The following is a 23020-nucleotide window of genomic DNA, read 5'->3' as shown; positions in this document are numbered from 1 at the left end:
ATAAGATATTGTTTCATCGCATGCTAACACCTAAACTCTCTATTACATCAGTTGTTTAAAAATTTCCCATCTGCCTGAAATGTTGGAAGTTCTCCGTAATCACAAATATCCCCTAAAAATTAAAGATCAGAGAGAAAATAAAGCACTGCTTTCTATTTTCGTCAGTGTTTACTTTGTTCCATTGTTCGCATGTCATACACGAAGCCATTTCAGTTTCCTCCATCGAGACAGTTTCTCTTGCAGTTTCAGCGTGTTTCTCGCAAAGCAAGTTGGCAGAGAAAACATGTTTTAAAAATCGGAAAATGTGATTGTGAAACCACAAACTTGTGTTTTGTACAGAGGAGAGGTGAAGATGGTCAGAGAGCGCTACTGCATAGAAATCCCTTTAATCTAAGTTTGGAATTGACAAAGTCTTACTAAAGATGAAACTCTTCACTTTTATAGTCATACCAGCCTTGGTATCAGAACCTGTGTACATATGCGTGTGGGAGATGATTTCTCAATATTATTCAGCTACATAATTTCCCTTTTTTCTTGTGATTCCCCATTTTCAGCACCTTTCATTTGCTAGTACTGCTGCCCCAAATTGTTGATCATTTCTGAAATACTTCTGCTGAGATCCTAAATCATGAAGATTTCACTTAATTAATCCGCCAGTGCTGCAATGCCAAGGCAGCACTGTGGGACTCAGCTGAGGTCCATTGCTGGCTTGGTCCATTTTGATGTTGCTCAGGATTTGGGGGTTTTTGTAATGTTGATGGGATGGAGGAGAGCGTGAGGTGGGAAAGAAACCCTTTCCATGGAGAGGTTCACAAACAACTTAGTTTTCTGAGCCTCTTAATTATGAAGTGCGTGCTGATATTTTCTGCTAGTTGCTCTTGACAATCTCTGAATGATGTATATGGTTTTGCTTATGACTTGGCATTTACTTGCCTTCCTTGCATGTGAGGTAGAACCTCACGTGTTCTGCAAGGGGCATATCGCCACCAGTGAAACCTGCCGGTGCTGCTCCTGGTCCCATTCCCCTGAGCATTAGAGATCCAGACCATGCATGGATTTCATGAGACGTGGGTGGCAGAGGCGTGGGAAGGGCTCCTGAGGTTCCAAGTGCTGAGAAACCCCGTGGAGGGAGTCATCTAATGGTCAGAAATCTCTTTTGAGGCTGAGTGGTGTGCTCTCTTGGAAGAACTGATAGATTTTTGTTGCTTTTAGGAAATGATTTGGTTTAGAAAAGTTCTGGAAAAGGAGGCAGGATTTGTCTTTGCCTGAAGTCCTTCTACATCGTGTTGGCTCATGAGGTTGAGATGGCTCCCAGGTGTTTGGACTGAAACCACCAGCCAAGGTGACGGTATGCACAGAGTTTGTCACAACATAATGTGCACAGTGCCTGGCACAGGCTTCGTAACACATTGAGTTATGGTAAGAGAGCGCCCAGACCCAGCGTCTCTGATATTTCCCTCTAAAAGGCCACCAGCTACCAAAGCCTTGAAAGATGCTTGGCAGAGGGGTGACAAGAGCCACAAGCTTTCCAGGCACTGCTGATTTTGGGGCTGTGTAGCACTCTGTGTTTCATGTCACGTGGGCTCTTTTTCTTGGTGTAACAGGTTGATTTCAGCACTTTGCCACCTTGCTTCTATCAGCCGTTCCCGTAATTGCTGCATAGCCAGCACTGTTGTAACTTCAGCTGCTAAGCCTTTGGCTCTTCTCGGTTTTAATCTTCCTATCCTTTTCCCTGTTTCAAATCACAAAGGTCCGTCCTCGCAAAGAATGGTCCTTTTCTCATTGCGCTACTGCTTGTTCTGCAGCCGAATCTTTCCCTGATGCTTCCCTGGTGCTTTGCATCTAAGGCACAACACAAAGACGTGCAATGCAATGTGCTCCCTCCTTATTATTATAGATTGATGTTGAAAGGAGTGCTGCATCTAAGATTTTAATCAAGAAACTGCAGCAAGTTTATGAGCAATATATATCTCTCTTAATTTGGCCAGCAATGAAAATATGGTTGGCAGGGGGAAAAAAGAGAACTCCTTCTCTCTCACCAATGTACTTTCCAACATGAAAAAAAGGATTTTGAATAAAGTGGCAATATGGATGCATTTGAAACTGTGAAATGTGATTCTTAATTGCTCATGATTGTCTCTCCAACAACTGGTAGGTTAACCACGGCAGGCTGACAGCCTGTACTAACTGACAATCAATATTGTCGAAGCGCAGAACCTTTGCCTGCGAGACACAAAAACATTTCATTTTCAAACACTACAGGACATCTGCTTCTGGAGAGAAAAAGTTGCTTCTTCTCGGCAATATGCACCGACTTGTAACTTATTTTTCCTCCTTGCTCGGAGGAAACAAAAGTCTTCTTTATACCATATCCTTTCCACTAATCTGGCAGCTATCCAGTGTGGGTTTAAACAGATGTTCTGGAAAAAAATATGGCATATACAAATGAGATGGAATCCAGCAACTCAGTCATGGATTATTACAGATATAAAATACGAAGGGCTAAATTCTTCCCAGATACGCATCCTATATAATATTGGCACTAGATGTAAGAACAGCACACAAATAAATCATTAATACCCTCATTATAATAATTATTATATATTTAGCACAAAGACCCCAGGCTGGCTCAAACCCTTCGCATTAAATACTGTACAGATGCACGTTCAGGCTGAGGAGTTTATTCAAATGGCTGCATGCACCAAAGATTTAGATATATAAGTAACTTTACTTATGCATGTTTACAGGATTAAGCCCCACATGTGATTATATTATTGGCAACAACGGGCATTTCTTACTTTCCATGCTGCAGCCTTTGAATAAATCACACAATAATGAATGATTTGATGTTAAAAGGAAAGAATTTGAGTCTTGCTGCGTGTAAGTCTACTAAGCCTTAGGGCTGCCACAGGGTTAGAAGCTCAGTGGTAGAAATCATACGGACACACACTTCATAAATATATATTACACACAAGGCAATGAAACTGATAAAATTATCTTTTTAAATGCTGAAATGCATCATATGGTCTCCTGATGCGAAGGGCAACCACCTAAGCCCTGAGCTCCGGTAACACTCCCGGGACAACCTGGAAAAGCTGGGAAGCAGAGCTTGTACCATGCGACGGGCCAGCCACAAGGAGGGAACAAGGGATGCCAGCAACTTTGGGAAAGGCACAAAGAAATTGTTTTCAGCTTTTACTGATATCATAGAGGGAATACGGTCTGATGGACAGAATAATATCTAAGAGCAAGTGTACCTGCATGGTACGTGGAGACCCCAGTCTTCCCATGCTTCTGGGTGAATCCTTGTCTCCCGTATTCAGCCTGAGCTCCTGGTGGCTGGGACCATGCCTACCATAACCTGCTTTTCTCCAAAGCTTTTATTTTTAACTTTTCCCATTTTTCTCCTCCCTCACCTTATTTCTTCTGAATTTGAAACGAATTTGCTTCAGGCAGCTCTGGTGTCCTTTCAACTAAATGTGTGCTCCCAAAAGACAGCCCCCCTTTGGAATAGCCCTGAGAATGTATAGCAATGAAGGCCAATACTTACGGAAATAAACTAAAAAAATCACTTTTTTGAGCATTCACAAAGGACATTTGATTACTTGATAAATAATTCCGTTTCCTATTGTTGTTATTGCTGAACAAAATAAAATGAAAGATGTTGGGGAGATGCCAGGGTGAGGAGTGGGAGGGATTCATTTGTCCCCATTTTCCTGACTGCTTTTCTTTTCAGTCTCTAACTTCTCATCGTTTCATCAACTTCAGAAAAGTTACAGGGAAATGAAAGTACAGCAAACTCTAGCTTTTCTACCCCCATACTTTTTGAAACAAGAGTTCACTTGATGGGTTGCAATGAAGAAATAATGAGAAGTTGTAAATGGGGAAGTCAAAGAAGTGGGCAGGTTTCTTTCTTCCATTGGAGCCAAGGTGAAACACTAAGTATCAGAAATTTGTGAAATCCAAGGATATCAGAAAATTGCCATCTAAGAAATACCCCAAACACAACCAGAAAAGCTGCTGCATTTGAAGTGCCGTGAAAGAAAAGCAACCTGCCCTTTTCTTTCCAGGAGTGTGACAAGTCTGTTCTTTCCCCATTGCTGCCTGTTGCTGCCGCGTGTATTTTTTTTCCCAACTGCTGCAAAGGGCTGGGCTTACCCCGAGAGCCGGTGCCCTGTGCCAGGGGCAGATGTTCTGGTGCTGGGAAAGCAGAGATGCTGGCACTGCCCGTGCCAGCCCACATCCCTGCGCGCACCCTCCCCGCTACGCGCAACCGCACAGACCCACCCAGCATCCACGCGTATTTTATGCCTCTGCAGAAATGCTGGTGAACAGCCACGCAGAGATGGTTTCATTACATACTCTTGAGCAATTTTAACAATTTTAACTACAGAAGAAGGAGGTGAATGGAACGTGTGGGCTGACTGCTGCAAACTGCCTGGTTCTGGTTATAAGCTCAAGAAACCGAGTGAAATAAAGCGCGAAGCTTAGTGTATCCTCTCTAAGCCAGTGAGCAAGTCAGGCTTAGTGGGTTATTGGATGATATTTGACTCTCCTTCTATATGAATAACATCTGCAAATACGCTGAGTCTCTTTGGAATTGTTTTTGGTTTAAAAGAATTTATTATTTAGAGCGTTTCAATCAGTCACTGCCTGGCTTGCTGTTTTGGCTGGTCACAGCGTCACGTTTGAGCCTTCCCATCCCCTGCCTCAAGGAACATCGTTCTCATAATAATCAGGTGTTTGTTACAGAAGCCTCCAAAGACAACAGGAGAGAGCCCTGATACTATAAGCCTACTGCTGGGGGTTAGAAATGAGGAAAGAAGACAAAATTAAATGAAGAAAAAGATCCAATTTCCGAAACTCCACTGGCTACATGTAGATTTCTCAGCAGCAGCCAGCTCAGTGTTAGGCTAGTTCACGCATGTGTCCTGCCCCGTGTCAGCGCATCCACCCAGCTGCTGTGGCAAGGCCAGTGACACCAGCAGCTTTAAGCATCCCAGCCATCCCAAAGGCTCTTCCTGAACAATGATGCCTGGTCTTTCTAGGAAAAAGCTCAGGCAGAACCGTTTGCCTTTTTCACACCAGTCAAGTCACAGCAAGGAATTAGGAGGACAATGCTAGAAAAATCAGTGGCCACCACACCTGCCCCCATCATCTCCACCATACGTCTAGAGGGCTTCTGCAACTGCCACCAGTAGCAGAGCACAAGCAAGCTTTCTTCCGTATCTCAAGATAACAATAAAAAAAAGGCCACCTTGGGGCAGACCAAGGGTACACCTAGTCCAGTGTCTTCTCTCCAACAAAGAACAGCAGTGATAGGGAGGAACGAATGTAAGAACAGGGTGAGCAATCAGCGATGCTTCCCCAGAATATTCTTCACACTGTCAACGCTGTGTGGCTTTCTAAGCCAAAACGAATGCATTGAGCTTAACATCTTTTGGTGAATTTATTGACCATGAAATTTTCTCATGGTCCTCCAAACCCATGCAGTCTTGGCACCCTGAAGGTGCTGTACCAAGGAGATCCACGCCTTAACTACAATCCCATAAAGAATCACCTCCTTTAATTCATCCTGAACCTGCCGTCTTGCCAAGTTTATCTGCTGTCCCTGGTTCTTATCCTAGAAGAAAGAGGGAAAGACTGATCTCCCCGCACTGATCCGATCCTCCAGGCTCCTGCCACCCCTCCCTGAGTCACCTTGCACCCAGGCTGCAAGAGCTGTCCCTCTGCAACCACCCTGAGGCTACGCGGGCATGGGGGTCAACATCCCACCAGCCTGGACAGCAACTCTGGGACTGGGAATGGTCTCGGACGCAAGCTCAAAGACAGTCTCCTGCCTGGTAGGATCTTAAGCCTTACCCAGGCGGTGTGGCTTAATTCATCAGTGCCCACAAGGAGTGCAGGTACACAAGTGCGAGGCACCGCATGAGTGCCAGCAGCGTGGCAGCAGACAGATCAGCCTGCACCCCAGCCCCTGTATGTGTTTAGACAGACAGCAATGTTTTGCAGTCATCATTTTTCTACAATTTCTCCAACCTTACCTCCTCTTTCCTTCCAGACTTTAAGGTAAGCAACCTTAAAAGCAGCTCCAGAGGTGGGCAGAGGCTGAAGAAGAAAGTCCCAGAAAAGACATCCGGGCAGGGAGAGGTGGGAGGCAGGCACATGCCCGTACGTACCATCACCAGCCTTCCTGAAAAGAGAACTAATATCATTTGTGTGGGATTTTCCTCCCCCTCCCGCAGATCAAAAGGACAGCAGCAATGCAATCTGCTGTTTGTGTAGGAAATGTGTCAGAAGAGGGAAGGAGGGGATACACATGGGAACATCTGCTCTAAGAAGCCACTTGAAAATTAACCATTTAGGTCCTGATCCAGAGAGCACCTGCCTAGCATTAAGCCTCAATGACACTGAGGCTGTGCACGTTCACGGCACCTTCTGCAAAGTCCTGGAGGAGGACGAGGGCGATGAGCAATTCTTCCTCCAGCTTCCTCGGACTGGGTTTACGCAGGCAGAGCGGAGCCCTTCCTGGTGCTGCTGAGCAGGCACGAGCAAGGGACACTCCGACGGCTGCGCTGAAGATGTGGGAAGCGTCGTGCTTGGCCAGAGTTATTCATCTCCATCCAGGCACACCTGGACAAGTGCAAAATTTGCAGCTTGGCTCCCTGAGTCATTGGTGCCAAGAGCAGGGCACAGGGTAGATGGGACTGTTTATCTCATTTGTCTATCAGGCTTTAAGCATCCAAAACCTCCCTTCTCCTGCTCCGCTCACTGCTCTCTCCCTCTTTCTGTATCAGCTGGACCTGGCAGCCCACAGCTGAAGAACCCATTGCAGAAAGTTAAAGGTGGGGGCAGCACATCCTGGGTTTTCTCTTCTGTCTGTGACTATTACAGGTGCCCTGGTCACTCACAGTCGCACCTTGTACCCTTTGCACAAAAACTTGTCGCTGGAATAAAGTATTTGCTGACCTGGCTTTGTACCACTGCCACACACAAAGACAAGTACAGTGGAAAAAAAGGAAGAAAAAAAAAAAAAGAAAAAAGGTTGCATTCTTTCTTCCTTCTGCATATAAAATTAAAAATCTCACATTGTCCCAGTGCAACGGAGTCGAGCACAAAAGGGAAAAAACAGCCCAGTGTTGTTCTAGGCCAGGCGCCAAAACAACTTGTGCGAGTTTGTGCTGGCAGCAGCATTCTCCGGCCGAGGGTCCACACTCGGCCGCGGCAGAGTCGTAACCACCGACCCAGCCTCCCAGGTCACTGAGTCACCTTCCTGTTAGCCCCCCGCCACCCCGAACCTCCCACGTACTTAGGCAAAGGGTTGGCTTTTTTTTTTATTTATTTGGTGCATCCTGTAAAATGTGTCCCATGATTGTCATTTACTACCCCGGGTGGCATGCGAAAGACTGCCGTCTCTGTGAAAACATCAACCTTAACCGGGTTTTGGATGCAGTCCAATGAATCCTTTACCCACAGAAATACTTTTACACAAGTATTTAAGTCAACAGGATTCCTTGCATGAGTAAAGGATTGTGGGATTTAGCCTTTACCCATCTTATTTTTCCAGTAAATAAAATGTACTTTTTTCAGCCTCTCTAGAGAACTTCACCATTTTCATCCTTTCACTGCTCTTCAGGTTTTGCCTATTTCCCCAGAGTTTCCTATCACTTCAAACACCATTTAACTTGCAATTTCTTTCTTTCCAATCTCTCCTCTACATAAATCTCTCTATATTTGCCCACCTTACCTGTAGACATGAGTTAAATCGGCAATCTGATCTCCTTGTTAGGAGAGGGATATTGTTTGGATTTCAGTTTCTGCATCAGAGCTGGTCTTCTCAGTATTGATTCTGCATCAAATGCAGCGCTGGAAGGGCTGGGAGAGTTCAGATGTAACTCCCAATAACCAAACAAAACCCCCAAATTTGGGGTTTTTTTATTAGAACTGATCTTAAAAGGACTTGTGCTTTCCTTTTCTTTCCCTGCCTTCTTACAAGTCTGGTCTAAATGCGTGTAGTCACAAATCCTCCCCCATATTCATCCCTGAGACACAGCAGAGAGCCTGAGAGTACCCCAGTTACAAAGGTGTAGTTTGAACGTTGCTCTGGACTTGAGCTGGAGGCTATCTCTGCTTCACTCGGCTGCAAATAAGTACTTAGCCTTTTGTACTATGGAATTAAAGGCAGACATGAGCAGCAGCACATCACTTTGTGTATGCTGCTGGCTACGCAAACTAGGGTCCTACAGTCACCCCAGCCAAATGGACCATCTAGGCACATCCTCAAGTCTGGGTCTTGAAGCTCAGCCAAACTAAGGGAGACGTAAAAGCCACGGAGTTTTGGCCCACTGCTACTTCGTCTGCAACTCTCCTAGTCTGTTGAGTTTTACTTTAAGTCCATTTTTTGATTTCTGCAAAGGAATATTTCACCATCGTGCCAACTTCTGCAAAACCCCTTTGTATACCGAATGGAACATACTGTCACCAGCACCATTTCCACGACAGTGGTCCTTCTGTTTTGACCAGATGACATCCTACCAGTAACGCCCACAGGTCCCCGGCAGGCAATTACCATTCCAGGTTGTTTCCTTTCACTTACTGTTTCAGGCTGACCTCCAGTTAAGCATGGTGCCGGGTGTCTTCTGGAAGCCTTTTTTCCAAATACTCTTTACTAAGTGCCACCGGGTTCACCAGACAAGACTGACACTTTGCAAATGCATCAGGAGTCCATCTTAATAAACTGGTATTTTTTCCCAAGGTTTTGCACATTTTCTGACATGTCTACCATCCCATTGTGTTTCCAGGAGCAAACTACTAAAAACCTTCCCCTCCAAGGGTGCAGGTGGAGCTCAGGCTCTTTGCTGGGCTGCAGGAGGAACTCAGTAACCTCATAGCCTGGATCTCAAACTGCAGCCTGAACCCCTGATGCTGTGAATTCTGTCACAGTGAACCCGCAATGCAGGAGCAAAGTGTCCAGTTCACAAGTAAGGGCTCCGAAATCAAAACTCTTCCACAAGCAGAGAGGTCTACCTGCAGCTAAATTCAAATCTATGCCCCAGTTTCAGGGAGTCCCTTCCCCCTTACTACACCTTCACCTGGGTGCTAAGCACTCGTCTCCCCACAGACCCCGCCGGGTGACCAGCTTTAAGTATCCAACTCTGCAGATGTATTCTGAAGCTTAATGTTATTCACGTATTTCAGTGATTCATTAAAACAGGACTTACTCTGAGAGTCTAATTAAGACCAAAGTTCCACATTCATTTCCAGAGTAGTAAAAGGCAAGTTATGTAAACTCGCAGCAAGTACTTCTTCTTTTACCAGAAGAGCGAGATAAAAGCATAAATGACATCCATAGGCAAAACAGTAAAGGAGGGAAGCGAAGGGTTTGGCAGACAGTACATAAGAGAAGGAAGTCTAGAAAGATATTTTTATTTGCATTTCTTACATGACATTCTCTGGACTTCCCCTCTACCTGGAATACATCAGAGGGGAAGTGGAGCGACCAGTGTGATGGCTACTATACAGCCCTGAGACAAGAGCAGCTCTTTTTGACTAGAAAAATGGTCCGTCTTGCTCTCCCCAGCCCCAGCCTCCCATTTCTCTCTCCATCCCTGGGGGCTGGACTGCTCTCAGAGGCGCAGGTTTGGCATCCAGGCTCCCAGAGGAGTTAAGCAGAGGCTGGGAGCACAGCAAACCCAGCTTTTCTCTGCACAGAGCTCCCAGACTCACGTCAAAATCCTTCCTATCCAGCGCCGCCTCTCCCCAAATCCTCATCCCAGCTCCTCTGACTAGACTGAGGAGAACGCCACCAAAGAAAGGTTGAGGCATGGCTAAGAGCAAGACAGACGCCCATGACGAAGTTGCCCAATATGACAGCACGAAAAGGATACAGGGGTGAGGGAAGAAGAAAACGTCCAGGGAGGTTAGAAGATGGTGCCAGTGTGAGCACTCCAAATTACAGAGGGTCTTGGAGGTGGGAGCAAGGAGCTTGGGTGCGATTCAGTACCTGATAAAAGGATAAATAGTAGAGGTGATTGCTGTAGTTATCTGGATGGGTTTGAGAGGGCAGAAGCAGGCATCGCTAAGGCCGACAGCAATGTGATTGCAGCCATGATGGTGTGAACTGTGTAGCACGTGAAGATTTTAGTATGGGGAATAGAGAAAAATGAGATGTTTGGGATTTTATTATTTTAACTGGCATCCGGGATGCTTACACTTGCTTGTATTTGTTCAGGCGGGGTTGATTTGGAAACCCCATGGAAAAGCCAAAATCAAGAGAAGACCAAGATTATATGCCACGCACATGGGAAAAGATAGTCTTTTATGCCCTGAGATTGCAGATTTATCTAATGAGGATCACAACACTTGTTTTAAGAATATATTCAGCCAACCCCACAAGTCCCAAGAGAGGATCCTGCTTAAGAGACTTTTTGCAGACAGCAGGATAGGTACACCAACTCTCCACCCTACAAAGCTCAGGGTAATAGTTGGACGTAAAGTTGATTAGCCTGGGACAAAATATTTTCTGAGGAACTGTTGCTAAACTAGCACCAGAACATTGCTAGTACAAAGCCCTTTATTCTAGGTTATATTTTTGCTTAGCAAGTATTTCCATTGTGAGCTTTCCCAGTCCTAATCTAGCAAAACACTTCTGCAGTATTTAGCCCTCTTTTCTTCTGGGAGTTACTAAAATAAAGTGCATTGTTAACAGGGTGTATTATTTGCTTACAAATAGAGCAAAGCCAATTAAGAGCCTCTTCTTTGACAAGAAATTAGTAACTCTACACTGGACCCTACCAGTGCTGCTCAGCTTATCTGAGAATACATCAGCTTCTGATTTAAAGACTTTTGTCTGGGCCTGATAAATCTTATGCCTGGTCCCAAAGCAGACATCAATTTTGTCTCTTACTGTCCACACTTATTTATGGCCTTTCACTGTCATTCTCTATATATCCTGCTACAAACTTCTATACACCTGTTAATTTATAACGTGGGCTCTCAGATTTCCTTCCTGGGGATGGATAAATAAATAAAGCAAATATTAAATAGGAGATAACATGCTAAATTGCATTAGATTTTTTAAAGTAAATGTATGTTATATTCTGAATGCACCAAAGAAAACCCAAGCAACATTAAAATATGGCTGCCAGGGTGAGTAGCAAGAGCGAAAGGAAAAAAAAAACCCTCTCAAAGAGGAGAGTGTGCCTTATCCATGCCATGCAAATTTCCTTCACCACTGCAAACCAAGAAGTGTGCTGCCTTTATGGAAAAAAAACAATGGATTTTTAAAGGCTGAAAAAGCACCTTCGTTTACCATTTCTAAAAATCCAGAACACGGCAGATTGTAACGAAAACAACCAGAAGTTGAGGGTTAGGCAAGCTGAGTGAAACTGTGGAAGATGAATAACTGTGAAGAAGCCGTCTCCCAGCCGCTGACAAGGGAGCTGGAGTACAGGTGTGATATTAAATGCCTGGCTGGTTCGGACAGGGATTGTTGCAAGCTCTTGCTGCGGAGTCGAATGTGACCTGTGCCAGCGGTACCTCTGCAGAGTCCTTTACGCTCTTAACGCGTGTCGCTAGATTGGTGTATCCTTATTGATAGCCGTGTTCTAGCAAATACAACAAGTTAATATGTAATTTATACATGCAGCTTAGTGCTACGAGCCTATCCATTTGGTAGGACGATTTGACAATGGCCCTAGCTGCTACAATATATACTCACAAATACTCCAGCGCACACAGGGTCTCGTTATCGGGGAGAAATCAGCAGGACAGCCATAAAACAAATACGACTCACATAAGCACGCTGCTGAGGAGACTGTCTGCAATACATGCTCTGATTAATGTCTGGAATAGCAATAGTGCAAGTTAATGCTTCCTTGAGTCTTAGATGACGTGCTTGAAGAGATCTTTGGGAAGGTCATGCCCAGTTTTATGACTTGACTGCAAACTGAGCAACCCCCCGAATGCTGACCTTGGATTTGACTGCAGGGTATGTGCTGGAGTAGATTGCTAATTGGGGAAGATCGTGGATGCCGATGGCAGCTCCTTCTCTTACCACCACAGGGCTCAGCATCCTCCGGGGTTAAAATCCTCCCTGTTTCACAGGAGGGAATGAAGCATTCAGTCCTTCTAACGCCCGCTGCTGTCTGCATGGGATAAATCAACCTTTGGAAAAGTTTGAAAGAACTTCTGCAAATAAACCTCGCTATGACCAATGCACTTAAAATATCTTCAGTCCTGCAAGTATCAAACAATCTCAGGCCCTGACTCTTCCTCTGAAATGCGACTGGACTACCACAAAGAAGATGCCCTACAAAAAAAAAAAAAAAAAAAAGAACATAAAAGCACTGAAATCATGTAGAAACAAACACAAAGAGGCTTCTGCCCAATGTGGTGAGAGAGAAAACGATTAAATCACATGAAAAACCTGTTGCTACCACTTCTGCATTTGGCCAACAAAGAGGGCTAGAGAGGCCCCGCTCGGTAAATACATACTCTTGTTGGATCAAAGGGGTAAGAATGGAAGCGAGTCCTCAGGCTTTATGGACCTGATCCAGTTGGTTTTTCTGCTAATTTCTGTGGGCTTTGGCTGGCGTCCAGGCAGCATAAACAACCAGGAGCGGGGCTAGCCTTGCTTGGCAAGTGAAAGCCCTGCCAGCGCCACTGATTTTTACTCTCTCTGCCCTAAACCTGGATTTCTTCTCAACTCTAGAAGGCTCCATAAGCAGCAAAAGGCTTGCTGGCGCCCAGGAGGGGTTTAGCCGGACCCAGGAACGCACGTGGCTGCACAAGGATGCCTAACACGGTGGTTCCCGACATCTTCCATCAGTCCACGTTGAGCCATCCTCGTGTTTGGCAGCGTGATAGTTGTGATCTGCCCCGAGCACGGACGCCGGTCGGAGAGTTCCGTATCGGCCGAGCAGCTGCTGCCTGGCTCCGTTCCCGCGAGGAAGGACTGAAAACGGAGCCTCTTCGGGGCTTCGCGGTGGGGGACCCTTCAGCCTGCAAAGGGCTCGGGGGCCAGGGAGATGAAAGCAGACGGTTTGCTTACCGTGTCGTGCTTTCAGGAGGGCCTTCAGGCACACGGGAGCTCTCGGAATAAAGTTTCTGGGGCAGTTCTTCCTGTTGCCTTGCCCCCAGTAATGACTTCGGGCTTGTTTACATTAGAGAGTTGTACTACCAGTATTTTATACAACCATAGTTAAATCAGTACAACACCTGTATTGTACCTATCCTTGCCTCGGTGTGAAGGCGAGTATAGTATTTCTGAGTCCTGAAAAAGCAAGCCAACAACGTGCAAAATGGATACCTGCTGTTGCGTTTTCTGACATTTCAAACTCAGTAATGACCACACACATACTGTGAAATTGTAATTGGTTTACTAAAAATAAGACACTGCTAGATTGTAGACAATTATTCCTAGCTTACAGCACCCAAACAGGAATTAAAACCTTGGTTCTTTTTTTATCTTATTTTTTCTCCCCTTATTATTAAAGGGGAGGGGGGAAAAATGAACAATGAATTACACAAAATAAGGGATTTCTGCCAAGCAGCACAAGTCATACGAGTACAAGAGACTGCCTAACATTTCCAGTGTACAAGGACAGCGCAACTCTACAAATCGACAAACCCACAGAGTAACTTTGTGGAAACAGCACCCGCACTTTGGGGAAGAAATTGTTCCACTTTTGGTAGAGCCTGTACTATCAGGCTGCGCCTGCAGGATAGTAGCATCTTTAAAAGGACAGAGAGCTCCCGTTCCCACATCGCGCCTGCCATCGTGGACAAATAGATAAAGCTCTCAGCTTTACTGAACGGTGACAGATTTAACCCCAGCACCTTTAACACTTTTGCTGGAGCTGGGCACCTCCACATTCTGGGCTGGAGTTTCCCAGTTTGAATGGTATGGGTGATAGTATTACCAAATACCTGAGGAGAGCTTTGTGACAATGCAGTCATTAATGCTCAAAAACCCCCTAAATATCCCGGTGTTTGCTGCCAGTGGAATTAGTTGAGGTCTGTGAGAAAAAAGGGGTGTTGGCAAGGTAGACCCTGACTTCCATGACAAAAAGCCTAAAGATAAAGTATCAAAGAACGGGATTAAAATAGTAACAAATGCACCAATCGATAAACCCAATGTTTTACGGTGCTAATGCTACTGTTGTGCCTTGGAAAAGACATAGAAGGGGGGAAGAAAAAAAAAAAAAAGTTGCTATCCTGCGGATTTTATCATCTAGACGAGGCAACCTAGAGGAAGGAAGAGAAAGGAGTTTCCCAGCTTTACTTGTCGGAGGCTAAAGCAGGGGCTGGAGACTGCGGCTGGCACCACGCAGCGTGTGCGCAGGGAAGCTCCGAAGTGACCCCCAGTCCTCGCTCCCAAACCCAACAGCCCTCCCCATCTCACCCCTTTTTCCTTTCAAGGGCAGCAAAACCCCTGAGCAGCGACCTCGACCCTCAAGCCCCCGCTTCAGGTCTGCGGCCACCTCCGTGTGTCCCCCCCCCGCGGCGCTGCTGCAGCCCGCAGGTTCCCGGGACAACCCACGGCACCCACGCGTCCCCCCGCGGGGCTCGGGGAGGCACCGGGGGGGGCTCCGGGGGCACCGGGGGGCTCCGGGGGCCGGAGTTTTGTGTCGAATTTCGGGGGCAGCCGGGTCTGCCCCCCCCCCCGGGGCGCTGCGCTGGGAACGGCGGCCGGGCCCCGGGCTTCCGCGCTGTCTCCCTCTTGCCGGCGCTCACTTCTGACGGGATTACGGCTAATTAAAATTTAAAATTCAAATCAACTATCGAAAAGGTCATCTTGAAGAAAAAAAAAAAAAAAATCCGTAGGCATCTGGTATTTATCCGCTGACGCGCAACTAAAAGATAAAATCCGGGGGAGCGCCTCGCCTCTCCTCGCCCCATCCCCGCCGCGGGGCAAACTCCCGCCGCCGCGCAACTCCCGCCGCCGCGCTTCTCCCCCCCCCCCCCCCTTCCGCGGGCGCGGAGCCGGCCCCGCTCCCCGCCGGCACGTCGGGCTGCAGCGGGCGGGCGTGCGCGCCCTCTGCGCGGCGGCGCAGCGGAGTTGGGAGCGGGACGGCCGCGCTGCCAATGCAGCGGCCGGGAGGGGAGGAGGAGGAGGAGGAGGAGGAGGAAGGGGAGGAGGAGAAGGAGGAGAGGGGGGGAGGGCGCAGCCGGCAGCGCACACCGGCCGCCGCCGGCGGGGCTGGCCGGGGCGGCGGGGGCTATTGTGTGCACCAGACGGGGACACACACGCACACACACACTCGCACACACGCACTCACACGCACCCGCGGCTCGGAGGGAAAGTATCGCGAGAGCGGCCGGCTAACAACCTGCTCCACAACACCGCCGCGCCGCCGGCCCCGCGCCGCACCCGCGGAGCGCCGCGCACCGCCGCGCACATGCGGACGCCCAGCCCCGCCGTCGCACGCCGGTGAGTGAGGCGCTGGAGCTCGGCCGGGAGGGAGGGAGAGAGGGCGAAACCCACCCCCGCCGAGGGAAAGTCCTCCCCGCAAAGTTGGGGAACGCGGCTGCAAAGGGCGGCGGGGTGGGGTGGGGGGGGGGGGGATCTGAAAAGCGGCTCCGCGGTGCTCCCCCCCATTCCCGTTCCCTCCCCCCCGCGCAGCGCGGAGCCGGGCGCCGGCGAAGGTCACCGCGGCGGGCTGCGGGGAGCAACTTTGCGGCGGAAGGTGGGAGCCGGGGTGGGGTGGGGGGGGAGTATGGAAAAGGGGGGGGGGGAAGGCGGGCTCGGGGCAAGTTTGTGGGATTTAATCGCGGGCTATAAATGGGGCTGCTGGAACTTTAAAAGGCAGCAAGCTGTGGTTGGCTGGTAGCGAGATTTGGAGTAACATATGGCATTAAAAGGCGCACAGCTGGAGGTAGCATTTCCATCGCAGTGAAGTCAGAGCAGCTGACTCTCCAGCTTGCGGTGTAATTAGCAAACCGAGCACTCCTCCTTCCCTCCCTCCCTCCCTCCCGCCTGCCTCTCTCTCCCCCCCCCCCTCCCCGTTCCCTCCCGCCGCGCCTCGCTCGCACTCGCACCCGCGCCCGCGCTCCCTCCTGCCCGCCCGGCTCCGCGCCCGCGGCCGGCTCCGCCGCGCCCCGCGGGAAGGTAAGCGCCCGGCCGCCGCAGGTAGCCGGCTGCAGCCTCAGCCCTGCCCTCCCGCCGGCCTCACGCCGCTTATTTCCCTCCTCGGCTCTTAATAACTTCGAGGGAAACTTTTTCCCTTTTATTTCTCCCCCCCCCCGACACCCCCCTTCTCCTCCGCCCCTTTCCGCATGCCGGGGCCGGGGCCGCTTCTCCCCGCCCTGCTCCCTCCCTGCAAAAAAAAAACGGCTCTTCCCCAGCGCCCGCCGCTGCTGTTTTGTTGTGATTCGGTGCATAACGACTGGGGATAAAGTTTAAATGTGCGTGTGTGTATGTGCGTGACGTGGGTAATGTGCTTTATTAAAAGATGCCCCAAGTTAGCGTTGCTGGGAAGACAGCCTGGGAGTTTATGCTTTTTTTCTCCCCCCCCCCCCCCCCCCCCGTGTGTGTGTGCTTTCCTCCTCTTAATTTTATTAAAGTGCTTAGTGAGAGAAACAAAGGTTGGAGGGGCTGCTGCTTTACTAGCTTTTGTTTACTTACAATCAAGTTTTTCCTGTTCGGAGCAGGTGCGAAAGGATGAGAAGCATGTTGTGTTGGGGTTTTTTTTTTCTCCACGCCCCCCCCCCCCCCTTAATAAAACTATTACAGACAATTAACAGTAAACGTTATCTCCAAGGCTGTTTCTTTGGCTTGTGTTACCAAAAAGCCGATCTGTTTGTTACAGCTGCTAGGAGGCTTTGGTTTACAGTAGCATTCAAGTTTTTCCTGTTTTGAACAGGTTATGAAGGAAGAATGGAGTTTCCAGACCATAGCCGCCAGTTGCTGCAGTGTCTGAGTCAGCAGCGTCACCAGGGCTTCCTGTGTGACTGTACTGTTTTAGTTGGAGAAGCTCAATTCAGAGCTCACAGAGCCGTTCTTGCCTCTTGCAGTATGTACTTCCATCTTTTCTACAGGGACCAGTTAGACAAAAGGGATATTGTGCATCTGAACAGTGACATTGTCACAGCCCCTGCCTTCAGCCTGCTGCTCGAATTCATGTACGAGGGAAAGCTGGAATTCAACAGTCTCCCGGTCGAAGATGTGCTGGCTGCGGCTAGCTACCTTCACATGTATGACATTGTGAAAGTCTGCAAGGGCAAGTTGAAAGATAAAGAATTGTGTTCGGAAGAGAAGATTAATGATGAGGCGGCTAGTTTGGAGAAAGCGGAGCATTTTCTAGACGCCGGAGTGCCCCTGGTCCACGAGTTTGACCCAGGAAACAAACAAAAATTCAGCGTTGCAGAATACGAGAGAGCAGCAGGCAAAGAAAAGGTCAGCAGTCACCCCGCCTGGTCCTCTGATCATATAAGTGTCAGCTCTGTGCCGACAGAGGCAGAACCGTGCGCCGCAGCAGCTGGAAAAACAAAGGCTAATGTCAATAGTTCCACGGGACCTTTGTCCCAAAGGTCTGTTAACCATCCCCTGGCTTCGAGTGATGTGGACTGCGCGCTGGATTTGTCTTTCAAGCCCGTGCCGGGGAGAGATTCCTTACACCCCTCCTATGTCTTTGGACAGCTGGCTTCCGACAGCCAGCAGCAGGGTACCGAGCCACTTGTTAAAGATGAACAAGACTTGCTGTCAGATCAGGAGGACGGCGAAGCCAGGAGTCCGGAGAGTCAGCATTTTGGGAATTCAGCCAAAAGCCTAGTGACAGGGTTAGGACACATGTTTGCGGGGAATGGCAGCTCTCATGCCCGAGAGGAGGATCTAGACCACGAGCGAGACGAGAGCGAGGACGACATGGATTCGTCGGACATCTCCTCCTCCGGCGTCCTCGTGCCTCCCGGGCATATCTGCATTTGCCCCCTGTGCAGCAAGGTGTTCCCGAGCCCGCACATCCTTCAGCTCCACCTGAGCTCCCACTTTCGCGACAAGGACGGCTCCCGGACCCGCCTGTCCCCTGACGGGTCCGTCCCCACTTGTACCCTCTGCGGAAAGACTTTTTCTTGCATGTACACCTTAAAGAGGCACGAGAGGACTCACTCGGGGGAGAAGCCCTACACCTGCGGCCAGTGCGGAAAGAGCTTCCAGTATTCCCACAACCTCAGCCGCCACGCGGTGGTGCACACCAGGGAGAAGCCCCACGGGTGCAAGTGGTGCGAGAGACGGTTCACGCAGTCGGGGGATTTGTACAGACATATCCGCAAATTTCATTGTGGCCTTGTAAAGTCCTTGGTTGTTTGAGAAGTGCGATTTTATTTTTTAATTTTTTTTTTTCCCCCTCCGCCCATTTAAAACAAAACAGGAAAAAAAAGGCAGCATCTGAATTTTAATTTTTTTTTTTTTCCTCCCTTCCTTTGTTTTATTTTGGTGATACTCACTTCAGGTATATGATCTTTAAAAGATGCAGAGGTATACACTCCAGAGGCCTTTTAATGCAATCCTTCCACCTCTCCATCTCCCCCCTTCCCTGCCACCCGCCCTTCCCAGCACTGTTCTTTAGGTCTTCTCTTGCGCACCCATGTTACATTATTAATGTGAAATGATCTAAGTAATTCTGCAATGATTTAGCATCTGTTTTCATGCTGGAAGTACTTGCCTCGTGGTCAGGGTTTTTTGGGGTTTTTGTTGGGTTTTTTTTCTTGGGTTTTTTTTTTTTTTTTTAGTTTGAAAAAAAGATTATCAGCAAATTCCGGAGAAAAATTTGGATTCCGTTAAGCTCCCCTAATACTCTCTGTGTGTTGCATAGAAACATCCAAAGAGATGAACTATGATTTAAATACATTTCAGTGTAGAGAAACTTGTCCGCATATCGCAGAGTGTGCAGATGTACTCTTAGGTTACAGAGCTAGACGAGACCTGAAATTGGCCCAAATTATAAAGGGGGTTGAGGATTCCTGGCTGCATCTTTGGTACTGGTCACTTTTTATTCTCTTTATTGTATTAGAATAGTTCTGCAATTGATCCTAAAATCCGAATGAGAAGTTTTTGCCTCAGGACTTGACTCAAATTTTCCCCTTCCACCCATCCTCTTCCCTGGGCTGACCTACTGAAAAGCTGCTTTTGAGCATAAAACGTGGATGGAAAAACTCTTTCTGTCTGCGGCGTATTCACTCCCGAAATGTTGAAGGATGCGCGCTAGGGTGTATGAAAAAATTATATGATACGCGAATATTTTCATTCCCATATCGACACCCAGGGGCTGATCTCTCCCCCTTGGCAGGGAGGGACAGCAACCCTAAAGCAGCTAAATAACCCTCTCGATATCGGGCTCCTGGGGTGTCTCAGTTCAAGGTAACTCGTACCACATGTGTTAGGAGATGCCCTGCTATCTTGTCCAAAAAGTTTGCTGCTAAGCTAAAATCAGCAGCTTGGAATTGTATTTTATTTTATTTTTTATGAAGTTGGTGATTCCCTCTGGGCCAGGTTCTGTGCAATCGCCAGGGTTTCGAAGGGGCAGCGTGAAGATAAACTGCTGGAGGGAAAACGTGGCCCAACTTTTTTCCCCATGTCTCCCACTTGTTCAGGGGAGGGGTCTGGGGTATTTTTGGTGTGGTGTTTTTTTTTTTTTTTTAAGTTTGTTTGTAAACTGAGGCTGCCTGTAACTATTACCAGTTTTACTCCAAATAACTCAATTACTCGCCTAATAGAGCATCCTTTGGTCTGTGCATGTCGGTAAATATCAGATTATTCCCTTCCAGTCAAATAATCCATTCAAGGTACATGTACAAGCGACTGAAATATAATAATAATAATATCTGAGGGTTTTGAATGTCGTTCTGCTGCGTTAGTGTTGCTTCACCAGCTTTCCTGACACTCCTGGAGTTGTTTTGTGGAACTTAAGCATTTATTTTAAAATTAATTTGAAGCACTGAGTTAGATTATTTTTAAAAGTTGTGCTTAAAATACTGTATTTCATCTTATGAAGAAAAAAATTCCCGATGCCTTCCCCCTCTGGTCCAAAAACTGAGCACTACCTACATAAATAATATGGGATTGATTTCTTTTTTTTATTTTTATTTTTTAAAAAATAAGTACTTCCTCTTTTAAAGAAAATCAGGATATACTTGTTACAGCCTCCTCTTATTATTCATCTCTTAAACTATGAATGTACATGTAATGTGAAATTTTGCTTCTATTTATAGTTTTGGGTTTTGTTTGCAGTCTCATTTCTTGACTGTAAAATATTTTTGCTGAACCTGTTACATATGAAAGTTGTGGGAGAGTACTGTATCTTGAACATAAGTGGCTTTGGTACTGTGGTCTTATTCTACTTAATCAGTTTTTTTCTCTCTCTTTTTTTTTTTCTCCTTTTTGCTGTGATTGGAAATAGCACTGAACAAAATCTACTAAAATTAAGTTATTTTTCTTTCTACTAAAATTAAGTTATTTTTTTTCTCCTGAAGATACTTGATATAGTATTTATTAGATTTTTTTTGAAGTGGAATTATTACTGTTAATCTATTTCAAAACTAGTTAATTTACACTTCACTTTAAATTTTATAACAATGGGTTTTGCATGTTGAACAACATGTAAAGAGCTTAATGTAGAGTCAGCATTACTGAAGCTGGTAATCTTAATTTTGCATTTTTTGTGACACTTTTTTGCATTTCAGTCTTCAATTACTGTTTCTTTTTTTATTATTTTTTAGAAGATCATAAAATAGGATGTGCCATAAGAACATCATTAGTGTATGGAGCAGGGAGAAGTTGAAACAAGTTTGTGTCTGATCTTAGTATAGAAATAATTCATTAAACTGATGCTATGAGCATGCTCTGTACTGCAGTGAATATGGGGCAAAAGTTTTTTTTTAAAAAAAAGGAAAAAAAAAAAAGACTTTCTTGTTCTTGACTACATCATGAACACGCTGTTCTCATAGTCTGGTATTTGTGTTCCCACTCCTCATAGCTTGAATTTCTAAAGTAAAAAAATGTTTGCACTTATTTTTGTTCTTAAGGTGACTTTTTTTGGCTATCTCTCTGTGTGTGTCTCTTATTTTTAAGTTGCAATAGCTCGGAGCATGTTTTCAAAATGGTTCATGACTCTTCAGAGAAGTACTAAAAACATGGCACACTTATGCTTGTCTCTTCATAAACTATTTCACTGTGGGGCAGTTACTGTTTCTGTAGGGAACAGTCCTGCTCTGCATTTTAAACACTGGATTTGTCTTCTACTACAAAAAAATACTGTGAAGTTAATGTAAAAAAAAAAAAAAATCATTGATATTTTTAATTGTTTTTAATCTTGGTGCAGTTCAGATTAAATATGTATATTTAAAGACACTAATTTTTGTGGGAGAGTTTTATAGTATACAGTATGTAGAAAAGCTATTGGAATGGAATATATTTTATAAAAACGTTCTATCACTGTTTTATAGTGAACTATTTTTTCTTCAGTGTTAGTGTAATACTGTTAGTCTAGATACGACAATCGCAGGAAGAGTGATTCAAGCTACTGTTAGCGCTTAGTTTTGCGTGGAGTTCTGTTTGCAACTGTATTGGTATGTGCTGTACAATGTGACAATCGTGACTAGGATTGTTGTCTTTATAAATTTACACAAAATAAAACGTGCTAGAGTTGTAAGCTTGAGCCTCCTCCTCCCCCCTTTAGCAGAAGGGTTGTGGTGTTTGGGGTTTTTATTGTTATTTATTTTTTTATTATTAATGTTTTACAGATGGTTGTGCTGCTTTTTTAATTATTAGTGTTTGATACTCTAATAATTTCTTTCTTTTGCAGGGCCATGTGGAATTCTAGGCATGTGAGGAGCTGCAGTATCTCAGTCAGAGCCTGACCGAGCATTTCCTTAGTCACTGGGCAGGACTAAAACCAGCACCACTTCTGCATTTTAACCAGAGCATCGGGGAGGTTCGATCGGGCTCCCCTCTCCCTCCGATGCCCTGAGTGAGCTCTGGACCAGCCCTGCCCCGAGCGATGCTGCTTTACAGCCGCAGGCGGGTGCTGGGGATGGGGTGAAGCCCATGGATGCAGAATTGATGCAGCGTGCGCGGACAGCCCGGCAAAGGGCTCCGGTGCCCGCCGGCATCCCAACGCCATCGGGCTGACCGAAGCCACGCCGGCTAACCTGCCTGAAGGGCTTCTCTTAAGTTCCCAGACTCGGGAGAGCTGAGGTGTGACCCAACTCCCGCTAACATCTCCCTTAAAATTTGGGTTGACTTTAGCAGGAGCTGGGATTAGGAGGAAGACGACGTGAGCTGTCTGTGCCAGCTGCTGCTGAGGGGAGGAGGAAAATAAGCTGGTGGGTGGGTTTGCCCCTGTACTACACGCGCTGCGTCTTGTGTTTCTGAATTACTTGGAGGCGAAGGATCCTGGCAGAATCGGACTGCCTTGAAATGGTGCGGGTTGAAGGATGGGCGAATTATAGTTAATGCTGGTGTGGGGGCACAGCTATCTTTCCCCTCCTGCTGTCACGTAGCTGCTTCTTTGCAATCATTTCAAAATAGGTAGGCATTTCTTCCATTCAGGCATGTGTCCTGCTTCATGGAGCTTGTGCCTCCATCCCCATCTGTGGGGAGGGTGGAAAACTGCTGGAGATGTACAGTGGTCCTGCTCTGATGTGGTGAAGTGTTAGAAACTATAAATACTTTTTTTTTTTTTTTCTATCATTGAGGGGTGGGTGTCCCTGCAGCTGCTTATTTGTGGCACTCTGTTTTCTCTCTTTTCTGCTGTTGTGGATGTATGGAAGAACATTCAAAGGTGTTTTGTCACTGCCTCCCCCCCGCCAAAAAAAAAAAAGAATTAAGTGTGTCCACATCTGGGTGCTGTGCTAGGGAAAGGGGAGGCAAAAGGCTATTCTTTGAGGGAGAGGGTACTCGGAAAGAAGCAAGCTTGAATCTAAACCTGGGAGGTGGATGGCTTGCAAACAGGCTATAAATAACCGTGAGTAGATTGAGGAGAGCAGCCCACATCTACTCTGGCATGGGCATGCTGTGCCC

The 23020-nt window shown here is 46.8% G+C and overlaps 1 protein-coding gene across 2 annotated transcripts; it reads left to right on the top strand.

The window, feature by feature from the left end:
- The first annotated feature begins 14780 nt into the window (after positions 1 to 14780).
- Positions 14781 to 21693, top strand: ZBTB42 (zinc finger and BTB domain containing 42). Of its 2 annotated transcripts, none has more exons than XM_075029700.1 (2): positions 14781 to 15433; positions 16866 to 21693. In XM_075029700.1, the coding sequence occupies exons 1-2, from the start codon at positions 15088 to 15090 to the stop codon at positions 18308 to 18310; spliced, it is 1791 nt and encodes a 596-aa protein (XP_074885801.1). In that variant the 5' UTR covers positions 14781 to 15087; the 3' UTR covers positions 18311 to 21693. The 2 variants fall into 2 exon arrangements, with proteins under 2 accessions (XP_074885801.1, XP_074885802.1); XM_075029701.1 differs by lacking the exon at positions 14781 to 15433 and adding an exon at positions 16068 to 16111.
- Positions 21694 to 23020: the final 1327 nt, after the last annotated feature.

Source organism: Buteo buteo, chromosome 6 (assembly GCF_964188355.1).
Source record: "Buteo buteo chromosome 6, bButBut1.hap1.1, whole genome shotgun sequence".
NCBI lineage: Eukaryota > Metazoa > Chordata > Aves > Accipitriformes > Accipitridae > Buteo > Buteo buteo.
The sequence above is the reverse complement of the archived record's forward strand: the minus strand, read 5'-3'. Positions and strand labels throughout refer to the sequence as shown.

Bases quoted from the DNA above. Each gene is read 5' to 3' on its own strand.
- ZBTB42 (XM_075029700.1), top strand. From the start codon at position 15,088: ATGCAGCGGCCGGGAGGGGAGGAGGAGGAGGAGGAGGAGGAGGAAGGG. The intron at 15,434-16,865 runs GTGAGTGAGGCG...TGTTTTGAACAG, and splicing joins AGCCCCGCCGTCGCACGCCG to GTTATGAAGGAAGAATGGAG.